The sequence below is a fragment of the Amblyomma mixtum genome, chromosome 3 (genome assembly GCF_055824585.1).
Source record: "Amblyomma mixtum isolate Tamu chromosome 3, ASM5582458v1, whole genome shotgun sequence".
NCBI classification, from domain to species: Eukaryota; Metazoa; Arthropoda; class Arachnida; order Ixodida; family Ixodidae; genus Amblyomma; species Amblyomma mixtum.
In genome coordinates, this window is record NC_143014.1 from 60,966,787 (window position 1) to 60,989,397 (window position 22,611).

At 48.0% G+C, this 22,611-nt stretch overlaps 1 protein-coding gene across 1 annotated transcript; it reads left to right on the forward strand.

Moving 5' to 3' along the window:
* The first annotated feature begins 2,155 nt into the window (after positions 1 to 2,155).
* Positions 2,156 to 18,095, forward strand: LOC149350373 (uncharacterized). The gene is made up of 3 exons (XM_089579385.1): positions 2,156 to 6,467; positions 16,016 to 16,102; positions 16,295 to 18,095. Exons 1-3 carry the CDS (start codon positions 6,444 to 6,446, stop codon positions 17,336 to 17,338), a joined length of 1,155 nt encoding a protein of 384 aa, XP_089435511.1. The 5' UTR covers positions 2,156 to 6,443; the 3' UTR covers positions 17,339 to 18,095.
* Positions 18,096 to 22,611: the final 4,516 nt, after the last annotated feature.

Consider the following 22,611-nt stretch of genomic DNA (forward strand, 5'->3'; position numbering starts at 1 on the left):
GTCCTCAAAAAAGCGAAGAAGCGATTTCGGCGCTCACGACGCGTTATTGCAGTTGCTCGAAGCAGTGCACGAGGGCTTTGAACCGACCTGCAAATACGCTCTCCGCGACCACAGGAAGCAGCCGCGAGGGCATCAGGATGCGCATCATTTCTGGAAACTACGCGCGCACGCCTCGGAGTATTCGTAACGGACCAATGACGGCGTAATGTATGCAATGGCAAACCGGCGTTCGCAGAGCCGTTACGTCATCTCACGATGTGCACGACGCCGCGGATGGCAACTGCAGCGGCGCACAGAAGGGCGCAGTGCACGCACATGCCAACAACCCGTGCGCTCATCGGAATACCAATGACAGAGTGCGAGGAGGGTGCCCGGGGCGCTGACGAAAAACACAAAAGAAAACACGCATGCGTTTCAAGAACACTGGGGCTAGCTGTTCATTCCAGAATATTATCACTCGGCGTTTCGAGCATGAAGGGCCAAAGAAGCATCTGAACTTCTTGAAATTGTGTTTTGCGCGTCACAGTAGGCGCGACTGTCGCGGCGTCGAATTCCGGTTCTTCCTCTTCTTCAAAGCAGTTCTACCTTACGCCGTCGTGACATTAACTTAGAATGGTGCGCACTTTTTGACACTAACTGAACATCAGTAGCACAGTATTACAGAGATTCACAGGTTAGGTCGTCCAGCGCTCCAATGCACGGCCATTTGCGCCTATGCACCGAAAGTATTTTCATAAATTTATATAGAGAAACTAAATTTTGCTAATAATTAAGACCAGGATTTCCTACAAATGAGCATGTACAGGTGCACCGAAAGTAAAACGCAGCACGCGAGCGGTGGCCAAACTGGGAAAAACTGCATGCCAGCGCGCTCTGTCAGCAGATGTGCAGCACAGAGCGAAAGGGCGTTGGCACATTCTTCTGACCCATCTCGATGCTCGCCTTATCGCCGGCACCATCGAAGCCACGCTGCTACCATCACTGCTCACCAGAATCGCTTGCAGAGCTTCAACCAAGGGTTTAGTGTTTGCCCGCATCGTGCAGGAAAGCTGGCCTTCGGCTGCGTGCGGTTTCTTCTTCGTCAGTAATGACACCATTATCAGCCTGCGCGACCGCCGTGGTTTGCGCTTCACTTGGCGGCGAGTTTGTTGCGCTATGGAGTATAGAAGCTAGTGCATCGGTTTCGCAAGTGCGGAATGAGAAAATGAATAGCATGCTTATATTGTCTACATATCTTTATGATATGAACAGACGCTCAACGGAATAGCAAAGGAGGTAATTGAAGACCACTTGCTTCAGCACAAATTGGCTTTCTTACACTCGAGAAAACAAAGTTAAACAAATTTTCATAGAAAATAAGGTTGTCTCTGCTTGGGTCGTCCTCGATCGGTTATATTTTGAGCATATATTTATATCACAAAGACAACGCAGCCAATACTGCATGCTATTCTTTTTTTCATGCGCTCCCTTGAGCCAAGTAAGCCGACGCGGTGGCTCAGTGGTTATGGCGCTGAACTGCTGACCCGAAAAACGCGTGTTCGATACCGGCCGCGGCGCTAGAATTTCTATGGCGGCGAAATTCTAGAGGCCTGTGTACTGTGCGGTGTCAGTGCACGTTAAAGAACCCCAGGTGGTCGAAATTTCCGGAGCCCCCCACTACGGCATCCCTCATAGCCTGAGCCGCTTTGGGACGTTAAACCTCATAAACCAAACCAAACCTTGAGCCAAGCAAAATTTAAACCGCACTTGCCAATCAAACTCACCGCCAAGTTAAGCGCGAACCACGGCACTCACGTATACTGAAAATGGTGCCATTCCTGACGAAGCAGAAAGCGAATGCCGTCGAAGGCCTTTTCTGCACGATGGGGTCGAACGGTAAACCCTTGCAAGAAGCATTGAAAGCGATTCTGGCGAACTGTGGTGGTAGCGGCGTGGCTTCGCTGGTGCCGACGATAAGGCGAGCATCAGATCATCGAGATGGGTCAGCGGGATGTGCCGACGCCCTTTCGCTCTGTGCTGCGCATCTGCTGACAGAGCCCGCTGGCATGCAGTTTTTCCCAGTTCGGCCACCACTCGTGTGCTCCGTTTTACTTTCGGTGCACCTATACGAGACAGTGGCATCAAGGTCAAGGCAATGCTCTAGAAAATTCGACGTTTCAACAAGGCAGCTCCAAAAATACAAACAATTCCGAAAATATTGAGTTTTACGCACGAGGCGTCTTTAAGAAACCGCTTCATTGGGGATGGTAAGGCCCTTTTAATATTATCGATATGGTCGCTAAACAAACAGTTTGAATATGCCCAGTTTCACACTCGAAGCAACTGTGACGATGTTGGTTTAGACCAGCCTTGTACACGTTACAGAAAGCAAGCAACCGATTACAATTACAGTTACTTTATCTGAAACGTAGCCGATTTCGGTGGTGAATTAAAGGCCATGAAAAGCAACTCAGCAACTACCGAGAAGAAATCAGCTATTTTAACGTTATTTTGCGTCCTTCTTTTAAGCGTAGGGCAAATATACACGGGGTTTCTTGATCTATAGTCTGGTGCAGTGCATAAGTTGGTCACTTATATTTCGAAGCTTTCTTCGGCATTTTTTTTTTCATTTTTCCTTCTGAACATATCAGTAGCCACGCTGCAAGGAATCTCTATGTAAACGCCGGAGACATACGAAGACCTTGCGCACCAGCTCAAAGTTGCGCAAAGCGTGCGCATCGCTGTTGTTGTTCGCGCTCTGTGGGGGACAAGGCCCAAAGCATGACATTCCGCTGTGCCATCTTAGTGAAGTGCGAAATGAGAAGCGCGAAACTCGCGTTAGTCAAATGTAGTCCGCTCGGCCGGGCTTGCATGTGCAGACATCCCCGTCCACGCGATTTCTCTGCAGCTCGACCGTTGTTGCTTTCACGCGAGGGAAATGCGTACTTAGTTCAGGTTCTCGAATTTATACTCCTGGTTACAACTTGCTTTTGCGAAAAAAATGCTACCGATTATTAAAAATTGACTATTGAAAAAATAATTGGATTACCGAAAACGTTACTCCAATAAAAAGTAATCAATCCAGGACAAAATTCAAAAAATGTAATTTATTATATGTAATCAACTGCTTGTTGTAACGCATTATCTGCGAGTCTGGTTTAAATTGATTACATCATTCCCCATAGGATAGCCTGCTTGTACCTTATGTGGGCATTTTTCAGCGTTTGAATGTGAGAGCTTAAAAAAATGAGGTAAAGTCTGATTTCTTCCAGAAAACTGCTTCTAGCCATTTCAGAAAGGCCCCGCAGTTAATTTTTCTCGATGTAACCAATGTCACTTACATTCCTCCGAACCCCTTTTAGTCTTTACTGACCCACACTTCACTCTTGGATGAGGTCGAACAGTAAGCGATAAAAGCTAGAGCACAGAACACAGGTCGGCATTATTTCCTACGCTGCCCTAAAGCTGTTGTGCGTGTGGCAGTTGGCAGCTATGGTGCTCGGATACTGTTTTCGCAGTTAGGGTGTATCAAGAGGTCCAGTAAAGTCCAGAACGGATACGGAAAGGCAAAAAATGCGGATGATATTGAAAGCGAGAAAATGCTTTCAGAAAAAAAAACGAAAAACATGTTAGTTCGCAAACATATTCTCGCTGAAACCTAGCGTTTATAGCTTAATTGTGAAACGAGGAAGGTCGTTCTTGCAACAAAGCGAGTGCTGGTAGTTCATCCTAAAAAACCCGAATTGTAGAGGATTTTTAACAGACCCTGATTTATACCCTACTTTTCAATTTGCTCGATATTTATCCCCGAATTTCTAAGACCTTAAAGCCCGAATGCAAAGGTCTTTTACTTAACGCATACGATGAACGCCTTCAAAGCCAGCCCTGGTAGAAATTCGAATTAATCGTTGAAGTCTCCTCTCTCTCTGGATTTCCTTGGACTCTATATAAAGTCAACAGGAAGTCATTCACTGCTAACTTAGGCTTATTTTGCTGCGTGAGCACACTGTAAGCCTTGTTCTGTAATTTTCTTACATGTATTTGTTCTTCTAAAGCCGTGAAAAGCGTATCATTGCAAATAAATCACCGAGAGCGACTCGCACATGCGGAGATGCGGATTAAGCGAGAAGTGCCACGTTGTGGTCCTAGGCGTGAGGCAGAAAGTAGAAATTATGGCACCCTTCTTTCTCTCTTTCTCCATCACTGTATACCGTCGACCGCTCTGCGCACGAACGGCCGTGAACTGAAAGAGACGCCGCGTTGTGATGCGAGATTGGCGAATGTTGCCAGATGTGAACGCGCCCTGTGTCGAAATGAGCTACAGCTTGCCGATAAGTGCGCACACCGTCAAGGGCACCTACAGTTTTGAGAGCTACTCGTGTGCGTACATGGCGTTACCGTCATCATCTACAAAATGCATTTGCCAGATTGCTGGAATAGGCGTTCCTTGGAGAGACGCCGCGCCGATAATTGGCAAATGCGCGCGCCTTGCCTTAACTCTCCCTTTCTCTTTGAATTTAGTTTTTTCTTTTCCATCTTTGGTAACAAAAGAGTGGTCTGTACTTCGCTTTCTAGTTGCCACGCATACAAAGATGCTCTCTGAAGATGAGCTTAATGAGTTCGTTAATTGCACAGTCAGGAAATTAAAGCGGAAAACAAGAACATTAGGCCCAGACAAGGCGTGAGCGTCCACATCGGGGGGCACTTTAAAAATCTCTGTTTATAGCGGGTTCTCACGAGTATTGCTTCATGTGCAGTTGCTACTCCGTCATTGCAGGGGTTGTGGGACGATACATATATTAAATATAATGAGCCGCATGCATCAGATGTATTGACAGGTGCCCGTGTATCAGGCCGGCTTGTTGCTGCAGCTCCGTCGCAAACATTCCTCCACTGGCGATCGGAGAGTGGAAAGCGCAGGTTTTATCCACACATTTCTCTTAATGACTTTTTTGCGTGCGTGTGTCAGCGACACGAAGAGTATACACTGTGTGGAATGATCGTTGTCAGACTTACAAGATATGCTGGGATATTTGCAGCGTCAAACTATCGAGTAGGTGCAGTGTCATTATACTTTCTCAACGAGCAATCACCGTTATCCCTGCTCGCAAAAGCTGAAGAGAAAAAGTTAGATCCCTTTTCGTGAGCTAAAGGAATCGATTGTAGTCGCATGAGGAGGCGCTGGGTTGTATGCAGACAATGCGCTTCGGATTCTTCCTGTGCTTTACAGAATGCCTAAAAGGTTGTCTTTTTTTTTTTCTGGGAAGAAATTAAATGCGGATTTCAATTTTCTTTCTGTAAAGACGAACACTGCTGATGAAGCGCTAAAATTTTGCGAAGAACTTGACAAACGCAGCGAGATTTCACTGTGTCAATTGTAGCTTATTTTCACTGATGTCTTAGGTGCCCCATACAGCTATTTGTGGCACCTCTCTGAGGAAGTGAGGGAGACGCAAGCGTATGAGTCGCTTTGCACTTTAGAGCAGCTACTTAATAATATTATTCCTCACCGTGCAACTTTCTTGAATCGTCCACTACTCAGCAGGCATGCCTGGTTGCAGGTCAAGTGAAAGAAAAAAAGTGGTCGTGGAAGCTTTATTAGTTTCAAGTTTTCAGTCGCAGCTGGGTCACTTATATGTTACAGCGTTCGACCGATGGTCGTCTTTGTTCTTGTTTTACGTACACGTGTCATCTTGTCTCTGGAGACCCAAAGAGAGAGGTTCGAGAAGCTAATTTGCATATGGCAGCTTGAAGAGCCGTGTAAGCCTTCAACCGTCATGGCTCTCGTTTTTATTCGCTCTCATGTTTCAGTGCTGTTTCTTTTTATCTCTCTTTCATGCCTCGCCGTTTACTCGCTTCCTCGCCGAGTGGCTCAAGTGGTCCTCTCCTCGGTGCCGCGCGAACGACACGGAGCACCAGTAAACTGGATCGTCCCAAGCTGTGGAGAGAAGGCCCTCGGAGGCTGTCACAGCGTTCGGAGTCCCCTACACGCGCCGCAGTCTGGCCGGACCGCCACCACCACCACGACCTGTACACGCGCCCACAGCCACCGCGTATTTCGGAAAGGAGAGGAGGGGGCGCACAGTTCGCACACCTTGCCTGTGCACTGCAGCGTATGCGCGCTGGCGGCGCCTCCTGAGCGAAGTGCGTCGCTCTCGCTGCCGGCTTTTTTTTCTTTTCTTTTACTTTTTTACTTTCGGATTTCGCTCCTGAACCCTCCCTCTCCTGGTGGTGTGTTGCCACTGGCACCTCCTTCCCCCAATAAAAGGGTGCGGCCCGGAGATTTCTATAAGAAGCGCCGCCGTCGGCCGCTCCGGACTGATCTTCGCCGCTTCACCGCGCGGTTCCGGTGCCCGGAGGCAGGCAGCCCACCTCACTCGACTCCGGGCATCCGCCTGTTGCGCAAGCTCGGCGCTCGTGCACTGTTTGCGTAGGAACGTCGGCTCTTTTCCATATCCTAAGCCATGTGGTTTAACGTGCACTTCAAGGTAAGAGCGATAGCGTCTCGTTTACCTACTTGCAGAGAAAAAAAGCGCCCAGACCAGCGGTTTCTCGACGCTGTATATACGTGCGTTCTTTGTTTCTGTACATTTGTTAAGCCCCGACTGTCTCTGGTATGCAGCACACTGAGTGCATTCGCTCGACTTATTTAACTCCTCGGAAATCAGGGGAAAAGAACGCGCACTTTTTCATGCGGAAGGAAACTCGCAGTAACGCAGTTTTCAACCGTTTTTTTTTTTACGAGTGTTTGAACACCTGGACATGAGGCCATGACGCCAAAGCCGTGCCTTGAGGAACCATGCTCTCTCGACGAATGCTCATTTCCTCATTTTACAAATCTTAAAACGATGGCGAAAGCGGTGGCACTGGGAACTGCGCTCTGTTCGGTCTGGGAATCATTCCTTGTGAGTGCGGCTGCATAAGAGAGCCTTTCTAGAAATCATCCACAACGCACCCGGCACTGCGAAGTCACTGTGCAAACGCGTACCATGGTCACTGAATCGTGCACCAGGGCCCTGTCTCAGCGAAAAAGCACGCGATCGCGGCTTGAACGGGCAAGAGAGAGTGACAACTTCATTTGCCACAGGTGTCCGGAATTAGGGCAGGTGGTCCCTGAGTGGCCTCCAGGTGGGGCGACGTCCTGAGCCCACGAAATGAGTCAGTTTGAGTGGTCTTGTCTGACTTGGTGAGGAGTTGGTCCCAGGGCACGGGGTTGGGGTACTTGCGCCTAGTGAAGCGCCGCCTTGCAGCCATGCATATCGCGTAAAAACTACACAGCACACTTCGCTTTATGCAATGTTCGGCAGCGCGGGTGTCCCAGTCGGAATTCTCTAGCCTGTCGGTTGTACAGGCGTGTTGCGTTCATGGCTTCTGCGGTGCGTCTACCGAAACGAATCTCGTGCTCTGTGCGCTACCGCACGTAGTGCAGCGACTGATCACAGAAAGTCGCAGTGCTACAGGGCGGAACAATGTATGGATAGGTAGACGCTCCGTATGCGCTGTCGTGCCAGTCCAGTGGTGTGGTTTCGAGAGAGCCTTGATCGAATGTTGACTGACGTAAGGGGAAGTTTGGTGCCTTAGTGATGTGTACATGCATTCTTTCCATTGCGTTGCCGCATATGCTACCTTTCTTGAGACGTATGCGCATAAGAGAAAATTTTGTGTGGTTGTAGGCAGCGTGCAAAGCGTCAAATTTTAAATATGGCTTTTCTTTGTATTCTTTCAAGTCCCCGTTGTCAGGCTACTTTGTGTTTCTTGAGGTCCACCAGTCAACTGGCTCTGAAGAAAAAAAAAATAAAAGCTTAGAGAAGGGCTTTTTACACCTATCGGCTGCTTACCCAAATGTGACAGTTTCGATTTTTGGCGAGTGACTCTGTATCTTATAATTTGTACTGAAATCAATGCCGACCGCCTGTTGGTATGCAGGTTTACGTTACAAGACTGTGACAGCTATCGTGAAATCTTTAAACGAAATAGCTGATTTTTCTTCATTCAAAAAAAAAAAAAAAGTCAGGCAAGGTACCAGCAAGACAAAAGGACGTTGGCAACGTGAACTTGCGTTGATGGCGTCACAAAACGTACCACTGTGTCCCAGCGCCATCACTGTAAGTTCACGACTTTTCTTGATGGGGTCGTCTGTGGGTTGGTATTCTTTATTATTAGCGTTTATCTAGCGAAGCACTTGGGTTACTACAAAATTGTTGGCTGTTCTACTTGCTTTTTGCGTCTTTATCGCAGTCAGTCAAATTAGTCGCCTCATCATTTCGCCCTATAAACTTCCCGCTTTTTAGTTTCCGTTTTAGTATTGGCTAGTTCGGCACTCTAATCGATTTAGTACTACCCGTGACAGAAATAGAATATATACGCCTGGTTCGAAGATAAGACCGTAAAGGGCTCTTTTGCCAGGCCTTCATATCAATGAGGAACAACTCCAATGTGGTATCTGCAGAGAGGCGGCGCTGACCAGTGAAACAATCGTTGCTTACGAGACAACGTGGAGCCGTGCACTGAGCGACGGCCGTTGTTCAGGTCAGGCGATCAGCAAATCTAGGTGCCGATTAACCCGATAATGGAAATTTTTGGCGTCCGACAGCGGTTGTTTGCCGGCCCAGGCAGACAACCTTGAAGATAGATGGTGATATAAGCAGAGCGCATTGTTGCGAGAACGTTTTGTACGGCCCTAGGTCGCGTGCTCGTCGTGGATTTCATGCCGACGCATACGAGTGGCCTCAGTGGAAAACGTGCCGTCGCTTACTGTGTGCATCTTAGGTCAACAATGAGCAAATCTAATCTATGCCTAGAGAATTACGCATCAATATTTTCGAACGCGACTGTGCGAAAACAAGGCCTTAATATATGAGTGTATTCAATAGAGCGTCAACAAAGAGTGAGAAAGAAAAAAATGTTGAAAGGACTGAACCGTCAGACATTCTCTGGTATCGCACGCGGTCGATTATTGCCCCTCAAGAGCCGTGAATAAAAAATTACAGCAAGAAATACTTCGTGAATTATAACATATAACCGCACTGAGCTTCGATTTTCGTTCTTTGATTATTCATATTCAATTCATTTCATTTGAGCCTCCTGTACGTCGCTCAACCAAACCTGTTGCTTGTATAGTTCTGTTAGTTCCTACAAATTTCAGTGGACTAAAACTGTACGTTTATAACCTCGATGTTCTTTTTTTTATTTTAACTACTACGATCCGTGAAAAAAAAAAAGAAAAGGCAAACCTGCTGATTCCAGACACCCAATATAATGTCCGGAAACCAGTCAGTGGTTTAGTGAATAATTCCTGTGAAGTGTGAAATGATGTTAGTCCTCATTAGAGCAGCTCTTGCGGGACCTCGTTAGTGAGAACCTATGAGAAATAACGTTGGTCGTCATAGGACCAAAAGTATGCACTATTTTTGCAAGCAGCGTTTTACAGTGTTGCTTTTCAGTTGCTCACATTTAAGAGGCTCTTGGGTGATTACATATTAATGATGATGCTGATTTAATTTTTGATGGCACAAATGCAACTTGGCCAAATAACGCCATGCATTCTAACGAGTATCGTCTGCGCAAGGTTGGGGATATAATGCATATCGCCCACCTTGTGTCTCTTATCCCAGCTTGTGGAACTAAAAGAATAATAATACCGTAATAATACAGTCCGCATCCTGTTTATAGTCCGCACCTATAGGCAGCCTGAGAAACCCAAAATTTTAACATTTGAGCATGTATAGCCCGTGGACTGTTTGCCAGAATTTACGGTACTTGATCGACTTTTTCGCGCCGTAGCAAGCGACGCACTCTGAGGAACGCCGTATCCGAGAGCGCTGGGCTAATTTCGACCACCCGGGGTTCTTGAAGGCCTACCGAAATATCAGTGTGCACGAGTGTTCCTGCATTTCGCCGTTGTGTAGACGTGGCCGCCGCGGCAGAAAATCGAACCCGCGACCATGAACACATGAGCCGAAAGCCATTGCAACTGAGCTACCGCGATTTCCGTGAAATAACCCAATGTCTAAATTTAAGATATTTGTCCTGTGCTACCATAAAATAAAGCAGATAAGCTTTGTTCACTTCCCTTCGAGTTCGCAATACTTAAACGAAGCGCGCTTGAATTTGTGTATATGCAACTTCTTTGAAGATGTTATCATCCGTGGCACGCGCCATAGTATATGCCGCACCTCGCGTAGCCCCTCTGGTGGTAAAGATTCGAATTTCAGCTGTGTGTCTAGGTGCATTCCCGTGAGAATTTTGTGCTGACACCTATACTCTCGCAATCGAGATAGTCCTTGTTTTGTTTTTGCAAAAAAATGTTTCCGTTCATTATAGCGTTAGTTAGGCCCCTCGATGCGGCATTGCCATTGAACTTAAGCGATATTTCTCGACTTTGTTGGTTCAAGCTCAACGTGATTTAATAAAAAGTATACAACTACCGGTTTAGTGCAATCAGGAATTGTCGACGCGCGGTCAGGAACTCTGACACAAATTAAGTGCGGCCTTCCCCGGTGAGGTAGCGCGCAACCACTGACGTATAGCATTCCAAATGTGCACCAGGATGTGCTGTGGGTGCGCGAAGCTCGGAATCGAGCTCATTTACACGATGAGTGTTGCGGCAACGCTTGGCGCATGTGAGATTCCTGCCACGTTACACGGGTAGCGGCTGGCGACGCGCGACGAATTTATCGCGCGAATCTTCATCCCCCTTCTGTCGCCTTCGCGTGGCCTTCTAGCTTCTTAAAGCGCGCAGCATCTCCCCTGCGCTGTGGTGTGGCGTCCGAGAGAAAGGCGACGGACAGAACTTCCTCCTGGGGTGCGCGCTTTCCCAAAATTGCCCGGCTGGCCGAGCGAGGGCAATGTGAAGGTCGCTACAACGCGCCGCAGCCGAATGTGCGAATGATGCCTATCGGATCGCGTGATTTGTCATACCTCTACATCTTGATTCGTGACATCAAACTGGGCTTTTTATATGGCGGCTGCGGGCAAGTGATAGCAAACGCTGCGGTCAGCGCTGGGTCCATGCGCTCGCAGTTCCGAGGGCGTGGGGTCTCTGTGGAAAAGGGCTGTAACCATGTCGAAATTGTTCGCCCGCAACCATCTCACAGAGCGCAGGAACGTAACATGTTGAGTGTACAAAATTATCGGAAACATAATCAACTATGCTATGGCGCAAAAACCAAGAAACAAATAATGATAAAGGGGCCTTAACGTGTCATTGTGTCGTGTGGCATGGTATGGTATGAAACAAATAATGATAAAGGGGCCTTAACGTGGCATTGTGTCGTATGGCATGGTATGGAATAGTATGGTATGGTGCGATATGATATGGTATGGTATGAAACTAATAATGATAAAGGGGCCTTAATGTGGCATTGTGTGGTATGAGATGGCATGGTATGGTATGGTATGGTATGGTATGGTGTGGTATGGTATGGTATGGTATGGTATGGTATGGTATGGTATGGTATGGTATGGTATGGTATGGTATGGTATGGTATGGTATGGTATGGTATGGTATGGTATGTGGGGCTTAACGTCCCAAAGCTACACATGGGGCTACGAGAGGCGCCGTACTGGAGGGCTCCGCATTAATTTCGACCACCTGCTGCTCTTCTACGTGCACTGGCATCGCACTTCGCCTCCATCCAAAGGCGGCCACCGCGGTCGTGGTTGGATCCCGCGTTTTCGGACTCAACAACCGAACGCGATAAACACATAACCACAGCGGTAGGTGGTGGCATTAACAGTAGCAGCAAGAGCAGCAATGCCATTACACTGTCAATAATAATAAGAATTAGAATACGAAGAGAAAGAAAAAAAAAGCCAATTTTCTGATAAACATTTAAATGAAGGAAGTCCGCGTCTTGCTAGATTGGAAGGATTGCGGCTCCAAGAGGCAAATGAGATGCAGCAGCGAAGCATCACTTTGCCTCGGAGCTTTGCTTATGTTGGCCCTGTACAGATATGCTTGCGTTAAATTTTGGTTGTAATCGTTATGTAGGCACTTCCCAGTCTAGCAAGAAAACAGCATTTCGCAACTGGTAGCGAGGGGTTGGAAGTAGTAAATCAATATGTCTACTTAGGGCAGATTGTGACCGCTGCTCCGGACCATGAGAGGAAAATAACTAGAAGGATAAGAATGGGGCGGAGCGCATAAGGCAGGTTCTCTCAGATCATGAATGGCAGTTTACCAATATCCCTCAAGAGAAAAGTATACAACAGCTGTACCTTACCGACACTCGCCTATGGAGCAGAAACGTGGAGGCTAACGAAGAGAGTTCAGCTTAATTTAAGGACACAGCGAGCTGTGGAAAGAAAAATGATAGGTGTTACGTTAAGATTCCGGAAGCGGGCGGAGTGGGTGAGGGAACAAAGGCGGGTTAATGACATCCTAGTCGAAATCAATAGGAAGAAATGGGCTTGGGCAGCCCAAGAGAAGGCAAGCGTAGCAGGGGGCGGTAGAAAGGTAGGTAGGGAGATGAGATTAAGAAGTTCGCGGGGATACGATGGCCGCAACTGGCAAAGGACAGAGTTAATTGGAGAGACATGGGAGAGGCCTCTGCCCTGCAGTGGGCGTAGTCAGGCTGATGAAGATGATGATGAGGCACTTCCCATTCCTGTGATCTTCATTTTTTTTTAAAATACAGTCCACTCTCTTTGCTAGTTTAAATTTTGAATCCGCGACCTGCTTCAGCTTCCCGTTGACATTAACTTGGCATTCAGCACGTGAGAACGTGACAAACAAACAAATGCTCGTTTTTATATTCTCTTTTTTTAATTTCTTGTCTTACTTGCACTCTTTGTCTTCATTCTTTCTGCACCCTTTCTATGTATGCGGCGAAGTAAAGTGTGCTTCATTAGCTAGCAAGGTTCCTAATGATTTGAGGGTCGGGCTTTTCTCCTCTGAGTATGTATCCACAGCCAGGCCGACAAAACATTCTTCAGTGAATAGTCGTAGCTTGACGTAGAGCAACCAGTAACGGCACAGCGTTGAAGACTTTGCATGAACCGGTCCTATATCGGCCGGCGTTATTCCTGCGTTTCCGGCTTCAACAATGTTTATGCTGCGTGTATATGCCCGTTCTCAGCCCTTCCCACCTTTAAGACATCCTCTTTTTTCCGCGTATGCGGCGCCATTTTCTTACTCCGACCATAACTGACGGTAGTTAAAATGACAGGCTGCGTTATTTGGTTTGAACTTGTCATTAGCCGAATTCTAAAAAACTACAGCATACCTCACATCGTTCCGTTCAAAGGGTTAATCAGAATTTCGAGACGCTGAGCACTTAGGTATAACCTACGTGCAGCATTAAGTTTTATTGATATCAGCCGTGCGAGAGAGAAAACTCAGAGAAAAGAAATGTGCGAAGGTGAAGTAGAAATATGTTCAGTTCGGTGCCCTGCACAAGGGGAGGGAGACGAAGGAAGGGAAAGGTGCAGAGAAGGGGGAGACAGCCCACATAGAAAGCACTCAGGGGAGGATGATGCGCTGTTGTGCAGCTCTGCAGTGTGCTGCACTGACGCAGTATTTAACTCTCTCGGTTGAACACAAATTTGACAAAAGTAGTCCAAGTTTATTTCCATAAGTCAAGTTTCAAAAACAAGTTTGAGAGGGATGTGTAAGACACGGCCAGCACTGTTATCTCTATTTAGCGGCAAGTTCCTCGCGGTAAGACTTTGTGGTATCGCTTATCCTTGTTCATGGTATCCACTACCAATGCGCATGTGATAGTAGTCATCTTTCGCAACATTTGCCATAGTGTGCAGAGGGTTCAGAGTTGTTTGCGCCAGCGCCCAAAATTCAAGCACTGCAAACTGAGTTCCTTGAGCAATCGAAGCATGCAGTGCTCTACAGGTGACGCTGTATTTGCTTTTGGCTCACACCTTTCGGCCACTGAATGTGCATAACCGTGACGGTTTCAGGAGAAAATGACCTTTTATAGTCGGTCCTTGTCTAGTTTGTTCACGTTAAAAACAGGCTTGGCTACCGCCTTGAAAAGAGCACTGCACAAAAACAGCAGCAAATGAAGACTGTTTTCATTCGAACAAAGATATTACAGGTTATATCAATAGTGCATGCTGAGAGTGCACGTTCGAAGCCAAAGGCTGTAAGATGGCACATGGGCCCAGCGGTTAACGAAGACTACGAATTCGGCGTTCGCTTATTTAGATCAGATCAGTAAAATTCGGCCTGTTTTACCATTCAGAAGTGTTTTCTTACTTGTAAATATTTTATTGTAAAATATTGCAAAAATATTTTCCTTGTGTCCTCGACCTTCTTCAAAAGGAAGGTTCTTTCTTTGTCCATAAGGCAAACCCGCCGGCCAACCTACGCTTGTGCGCAGATTCCACGCCACACAACTTCCACTTCCAAAACTATTTTTTTACTCTATTCACATAGTTCTCAGAAGCATACACGGACTCTTACAGGCGGAGCCTTAGAGGTGCAGTGGCCTTAGCTCAGACGCACCGGCTTCTTGAGCACTGCTATCCCCGCGTTGCCTACACCCTGTCAGTTTCGTTGACCGCATACCAAATCGAATGTAGATCTGTTCTGTGAGGTGCTGTGGGCCTCATCATTATGCAGACAGAGTCCGAAGTGTTCCATCAATATTTTTCGTCGACCAGATACTCTCTTAAAGCTTGTTTACATTAAAGTCACCCCCCCCCCCCCCCCCCCCCCTGCACTTGTGAGCCTCGGCACTAGAAAATGTGGTGCCGCGATGTGCGTCAGTTTTTTTTTTTCTGCTTGTGTAATCAGATCGATACACTTGTAGTGTCTCCTCGAGGCCAGTGAGAGCACCTGTCGTCCGCTCCAACTGTCTGGCGTGAAGCAGGTGCCACAACGATCGGCTACGGCTCGCCCACGAGTGCGGGCTCTACTTAAGCTGCTGTCTGCGTAGAAGAATGTAGTTCGTTTCTGGTCACAGAAAACTCCGCTAAAATTCACTGGTTTTAGTTAGCGAATTCTAAAAGCAAGAAAACTGCACACAGAAATAGTGAGTGTGACTTCTCGTTTGGGCGTCGGCAAGCGACTGATCTCCGGAGGAGCGCGTCCAGTCCTTCGTCTCAGACTTTTCGGGAGAGGTGCCCCGCTTGCCTCAAGTTCGAGGTCTTAAGATGGCAAGAAGCCGCAGTTTTCAGCCTGGGCAGCGAGAGACCGCGTCCCTCTCACAACTTTGGCTCAGGGCAAATGCCCCTGTTGGTGCTTTTTGTTCGCTTCCCTCTTGGAGGCTGTCTCCTGTACTTTCTTTGTTCCTACTGTCTACACCCGCATTATTCGAAAGCGAAAGCTCACATGTATTCAGAGGCTTAATCTGATATTTTTTTTTTTGATTGCGGAAAGTCCACACACAACCGTTTAAAAAAGAGCTGCAGAGTGGCAATGGTTGTCACACCATATTGCTTTGACGGAAGATACCGTGAACATCGTAGCAAATAATGGTTAGCTTTTAAGGGATTCGATAAAAGCATTTATTTTCCTTTGAAGGTAGTGGCGGACTGAGACCGTCAAAACGCAAGTCGAGTTTGAAATATAAATTTATTGCACCTAACGATAACTGCAAGCTATCATGCAGTTTTCTTTCAGCCATTGTTCGACTCAGCGGGCTATGATGGGGGCAGTTACTGCAAGACACATTTTTTGTTGTCATTGTGACATCTGGCATCATGATGTCGCAAGTGGCAGTTAAAAATGACTGCTGAAACCAGGGACTTCGGAACAGGGAGGGGAGAAGCAGGAGACGCAGACTTGAGGCCTCGTTTTCCAGTCTTCAGCTCCACCCCGGTCTTATCAAACAGACCTCTTCAGAGTAGCCGGTTGAAACAAGCTGGACGAAAGCGTGATCGCATCTGTGAATGTGGACGAAGTATTTGATAAGGTCCGTAATACGAAGACCTAAAAGGCATCTGTAAGGCGTAAAACTGCACAGATTAATCTAACATCCAATTTGTCCTGCACGCACATTAAGTGTATGTGCAGGATTGATTGTATGAATACCTTATAAGACTGCTGACAGGCATTGTCGTTCGACTTTTCCTCTAGATCCTGCTGGTCGGCCTGGTAATCGGCGTGGGATCGGCCACTGAATTGCTTCCTGCTGGCACAGTTGAAGCGGATAGCAAGAACTACGTAAGACATGCCCCTACCATCTACAAAGTAATCTGCCCCGTCGCCTTAAAGGCTGAGAAATGTATCGCACAGAAGCGATGATTCTGATGCTGAGTGTCGTTTCCTTCGGCGTGTGATGTGATATACGATAGTTTCTACTTTTTGCAGTGTGAGTGTAAAACTTCATCTCTCATATTGCTATGTTGGTTTCAGGCACTCGGACCTGAAGTCGCAGCTGATACTCCTGCAGTGCCATCGGAACCATTGGCTGCGAATCCCGTCGAAGCATTAGAGAAACCTGAACCTCCAGGAGGCGGTGTTATCGATGCTGGGCGCAGTGAGAGCCCCAGAGGTTTTGTGCCTGTCCCCATAGGCAAGCCCACCCATGAAGCTCTCGTGCTCATACCCAGTCCCATGTATGAGCCGTTTGCAGTACCCTTCCATATGCCCGTATCGTATGACCCCGTGTCGCCTTTCTCGCTTGGTGTGCCGTACGTGATACACAGGCACCCTGCCTTCGGCGCGGGTGTTGGGGGATACCCGCTGCAGATATACCACCCTGCAGCACCGTTCCTGCCAGAACTATCCTATCTGCCGCCGCTGCCACCACCTCCGCCGGGATACCCGCCGTTGCCACCCCTACCAGGGCGTCCCGGCGGGCTTCCGTCGCCACCTCAGCTTCCCAAACCCCCGCCGCTGCCTCCTATTCCAAAGCCCCAGCTACCACCCACGCGAAGACCTCAGCTGCCTCCTAAGCTGCCGATGCCGCCCAGGCAGCCACCGAAAATTCCGCTGCCGAAGCCTTCCCCTCCCGTCAGGCCAGCTCCCCCAAGGCGGCCCCCGGCGCCGCCTAGGAAGCAGCCTCAACCTCCAATACCCAAACCCGTGCCGCAGCCGTTGCCAGTGCCGAAACCTTTGCCGGTGCCAAGGCCTCCTTCTGTACCCAGGCCTCCGGTGTTGCCCAAGCCCGAGAGAAAACCGGATCCGGGGACGGGACCGGTTCCCCTGCCAGAAGATGGTGACGACACAGAGATCGCCGACCCGCAGTCCGATCCGCCCGTGCTCTCCGAGGAGAACGCCCCTGGGCGCAGGCTCTTCCCGAGTTACTCCCAACCAGACGCGATTCAGCCCCGCGTTATTGCTGACAAGGTCGGGGGCGGCAGCGACACTACGGGTGACACTGTCGGGCCCGATGGTGCAGTCGACGCCAAGTCTCAGCAGGGATCATTTTACGATAGCCAAGTAGTCGAAGTGTAATGCATGATGATGAACGCATGCCACATCTTGATGTCTCGCAATGTATCTGCCTCTTGCATTTTGAACCTGAGCTGTTTAACAATGCTTTTCAGCTCTATAGTGAAATGAAAACACCGAATTGCCCTTAGTGCGGAAACTTATAGGCTTGTATTACTCATTGACACGCGTATTTATTTCTGTTCACGCGATAACTCCCTCCATGTTCGAGGATGACTGTTAGTCGGGAAAGAAATACAAGAGAACGCTCTTTATTTGGCGTCCTCGCGTCATTCTCTAGTGTCATACGAACTACAAGAAAGCAATACCTTAATCCAGTTTTACTATTTGCGTCTAAATGCGTGCGCTTGTTTATTTCATGGTGTGTGTAGTGTTGTGTCGCCTAATGCGGCGACTGGCCTACTAGCGGCCACCCAGTGCATAACCCTTCTGTGACCGTGCTTGACAGCGCGAGCTCTGCAGTATATCCTGCGTAAGACTTCGCTTTTGGGAAAGGCCCATTCTGAGCTACCTCGTGAAATGAGCGAGGAGCTTCTAGGGTACCTGGCGCGGATAACCGCCGCCACAATCATACAGACAATGATATCCACACTTTTCTTTGGTCGTCAGCGTGTAGTAAGTGACGCTGTATTGGACAACGGTGCCGCGTCTTTACGCGTATTGTTTTAAATATTGTCGCCAAGCTGCATGGTCATGTTATTTGTTCAGGAAACAGGTACGATTAAGCGTGCGTGTGTGACTGTGCGAGTGCGAATAAATGGAAACAAATGACAATAAACACTCGTGAATTGTGTTTTCTTGCTTTGGAAACTCGAGCCTAGTAAACGACAGTCTGTTCAAAAATTTCGTCTTAATATGCGGACTTCAATTTCTTTCTCCCATTTGAAACACCTTCATTGCTTATTAAACTTTTACTGTACGGCAGCTAGTAGTTTTGGTATAATGTGCAGTACGATGGTGGCAAGAAACGTCGCTGAATCAAAGCATTAGGCCGGCAGAAAAAAAACGCAAGGCTAATCCCACCAGTAACTGGCAGCAACCTCAACTGAACCGTGTCTATTACAGTGAGTTCACATGAATTATTACTGGATACATATTGGCAGGATCGTCTTTGCTATTTGGGCTTGGACACGTCTATAGCAGTCAACATTAACAGCTTTAGATTGCTGGTCAATCAATAGCGTGCCTGTTCTAGTCTCATGTGGCGTCAGGTTGAAAACGTGGCAGATTTCATGCGACGTTTTAATGGTATACAGGCTCGCCTCAAATATACAATATATGGCGCGAATTTCGGTGATTATGCTCGTTTTATTACACGATGATCGGATACCTCTCAGAGCCCTCGCTCGTTTCCTCTATGATAGCCTTTTGAGAACATGCTGAAAAAGCTCTGAAACAGTTTTCTTGCGAGTGGCAAGTAGACCCTGCCAGCTGTTAAAATATACTGCCATGAATGTCCGAGACATATTTTACTTCTCGGGTATGGAGCAGAGCACGTTAAATTTCGCTCAGAAAGGTGGCTTGTCCTTTCCTGCAGCACTTTGGAATCCCTGCCATAATACGCTCGACACTTACGCCCGCCTCAAACGGATAATGATCGGCTTCCTTAAAACGTCGCGACCAGATAGCGCCAGCCCACGATTGGCCGTGAATGGAGTGTTGGAACGCCACGGCCATGCTTTCTATCGTGAAATGCTTGCAGCACCGTGATATGCGGCACGTAATCTACCGAGGTCCTATAGGTTGGTCATTACGGTGGTGACCACGCGACAGCCTACCGATTACAAGCAGTTCATTCGTGCAAGCAGCTTCGTAAATTCATACACTAAGTGGCTGACACTAGCTCTAGTTCTACAACGCTTCGCGCTTAGTGGCGGAGAAGACGTTTTATTTAAAGCGGAGGAAGCAGAGGGCCGCACCCTCGCATCTTCGGAACTCCCGCCCCTCGGCGGTCATTTTCCTCTTTCATCTTTTTTCGTTCATTCGTGCCAAGTGGGTTACCTCGACAAAGGGGACGGCAACCCCAAAACAGAAAAGAAACGAAATAGAGCCCAGCCGGAATGCAAGGACAGGGATGTCGACAACAGCGCTTATGTCATCACCTTCTTTCGAAATTCTGCAGCAATTCGTTCAAACCTAATTCTAAAATGTTTAAAAGTTAATTCAAAATCATTGAGCTTCCTTTAAAGATTCCTGTTTGCTTTTTTCCTGTGGTCTTTTAACACATCGGTCAATAGGTATGGCGTCTCTTTCCTTTCGGGCTCGCCAAGGCACCAATGTGGGCTTGGGCCATTTCAGCAGGAGACAACTACGACTTCTTTGTTGTTTGTCTTTCGCGCTCTTTACAGTAATGGATCGAAATCAACTAGTCCGAGTTAACGTCTTGCGGGGCCACTGATGACGCGTGCACGGCAGGAGTATCGTCTGAGCCGGCGGAGAGTCGCAAGAGATGTGAAAAGTCGAATGAGATGAACGGCGAGTTTCGGCCCTTCATAATGCGTGTTATTCAGAGCGCTTTTCTGCGGTAGGATGTTCGCGAGGTGGTGGCCCATCACTACCAAGACAGGTTGCAAGTTGCCTGTAATGTGTTCCAAGACCCATTTAAAGCCTTCCTCTGTCTGTGCTGGTTGCCCTATCTTCTTTCCATGAACTGACATGAATAGCGATGTGTTCACAAACCTTTTCGGGGGGGGGGGGCAAAGACTCTCTTCTACACGCACACGCTCTAGTGAGGAGCTACACGCGTCTTTTTCAAGGTTAAATAGTGTGCTGCTCGTGCACCACCGAATTTTTTTTTCTTTATTCGCAGAATTTGCGCTTTCAAAACTTTTTTTTTTATGCAACTTTTCTTTTTTTTCGTGCATCGCATGAAAACTCACCTTTCAATGGCACTCCTCCGAACTATAGCTGTTCAGCGTAGAAAGGCATGACAGCCTTCAGACGCTACCAGCAAAAAGCAATATGTTTGGTATTTATTTCTCTATTGCGCTTTATTTCGCTGCCCTCGAGCTGACAAGGCTTCCGATCCGAGCTGCCAAAGAAAACACCCGATGTGACGATAGCCGGGAAGTGCGCGTGCCCCTGACGCCAAGTGTCGAGTGTTTTGTCCCCAGGAGCCGGGCATACCTTCTACGAGATGCTTGCGCACCGGCTGGAAGATAGTATAAATCCAATGAAAGAACGCAAGCAAATAGGGGTGCCCACGGCAACACACTCCGAAGTGCCATTCCGCCGAATCGCGTTATGTGCCGAGCGCGGGTGCAAGCGAAGCCAGCCGCTATCTGCCGCTATCGCCAGGCTGGAGCTGTCGTCGCCGTTGTCGATCCAGTTGCGTGCGCCTGGATAGCGTTTATTGAGGACGAGACTCCCGGAGGGGGCCCGCACCGATAAGTCCCGACCTCCTTATCTGCCCAGCTGAGCATCGTACGACATCTGCTTATCGAAGACTCGAGTTTCTGCAGGGGTGTGTGCTCATGTTGGTCCGACCCACGGTTCTTGACGCGACGGTGCACGCCTCGTTGCGGCGGGAAGCCGGCGCGAGGATTGTCGTCTCGTTGATAGCGGAGCGTCGGGGATCACCGCGCGCTGATTCACCGAACTGTTCGGTACTTCTGCGTCTGATATCAGAGTGTGTTGCGGATGTAAAAAGTGTTCCAGGAACTTTCAACTGTTCTGGGAAAAAATACAGAATACACATATATTTTGTACGAGTTCAGCGTGAGTTGATTGAATGAACTTCTTCATTTTCTGGTTTTTTTGCGGCAGCATTGAAGTTCCCGAGGCTCAAGGTCTTGTCCCTATGATACCTGGCGTTCGTAGCCCGCTTTAGTATCTGCGACAGACCCGTTGTAAACGCTTTAACTCCTGACTACGGTTACAGTCGCCTCAGCCAAAATGACATCAGACAAGTCTCGTGTAAGACACGAAGAAACCAACACAGCGAGTAACTTCTATTCCATTCTGTCATGGAGGATCCCAGTTATATTACGCTTCGTCGACGGCGTAAATCTATTAACTTTATTGTTAAATGACGGATGCCAATGCAAAGGAAAATGCGCCGATTCTTGAAATTTCGCAAATCCACTTTCGCCATGCTTTCTTATGTAGACTTCACATCATGAAATATGAAGGGTGACAAAAAGATACAAAATGCTACAGGTCATATATGCAGTATTTTGTTGCAGAAAAAAAAAACAATGACCGTTTCTTTAGTTATACTAATTATTTCATAATTGTCTGTCGCTTCCTCTTGACATATGTAGACAGACAAAAATGTTGGCATTATCAGTCATATTTATTTCGGAGAAGCTTTCTCTCAAGCGAAAATAAGTGCTGAATGTCTGTAACGTAAGGAGATAGTGTTTTGGTATCTATAGAACAACAGTACTGTGCATTGTGCGTAGTTGCGCTGTTGCGAACACAACTTCAGGTTGCAACTTCAGCATTCACCTCGCATGCGGGGGGTGCGGGGTTCGATCCCCAGTGGAGCCGGGTGCCCACAGTGGGTGCAAGCTTTTCCCTGAACTGATACTCGACTTATCTGGGGTGAAATTCTCGGGAAAGAGGCTTTTGATCCCACCTTGTGTAAAAAAATACCTTATGCCATGGCGCTCTTTTGCCAAAGCTTTTCTTGCGCCATAAAAATCCATCATAATCAAACTTTAGGTCGCGAGGTATGGCCTAGGCCATACTCCTTATCTTCAATTTTCCTTACAGTGCATGACGAAAGCAATGGACTGTTGTTCTGCTCCTGTAGACTTCTGTGACATTATCATTGAAAACAGAGCGAAGATTTTTGTTCGCTGTTTTCATTCGTAGCATTAAGTCACCAACTCACGCAACAAACGTACCGTCTTTGCCAGAAGTAACCGAGCGCCTGCGCCGGCTGCCGGAGCAGGCTTGCAGCCGAGCGAAGGCGTTATCTTAGCGCTGGCCGCTCCTCCTCTGCTGCGCGTGCAAACTGGCTGACGTAAGCCTGCACCCTCGCTCAGTATGACAGCGCTCCGAAGGCGGGAAATTGCCAGCCGCGCATACTACCTGCTTACTTCTTATCCAAGGAAGGGGGGGGGGGGGGGGCGAGAGCGCGGTATTACTTCACTCAGTTTACACTCACAGCCGGGGAGCAGCGACCAGCGCCGGGAACCGCAGAGCTGCCGCTCGGCAGAGAGCCCGCTGCCGTCGTGGCTGTTCGGTTACTTTTGGCAAAAACGGTACATTAATTCGCTGACAGTTGTGTCGTACACATGCGCTCTCAGCGTGCACTTTCTTCCTGCAAA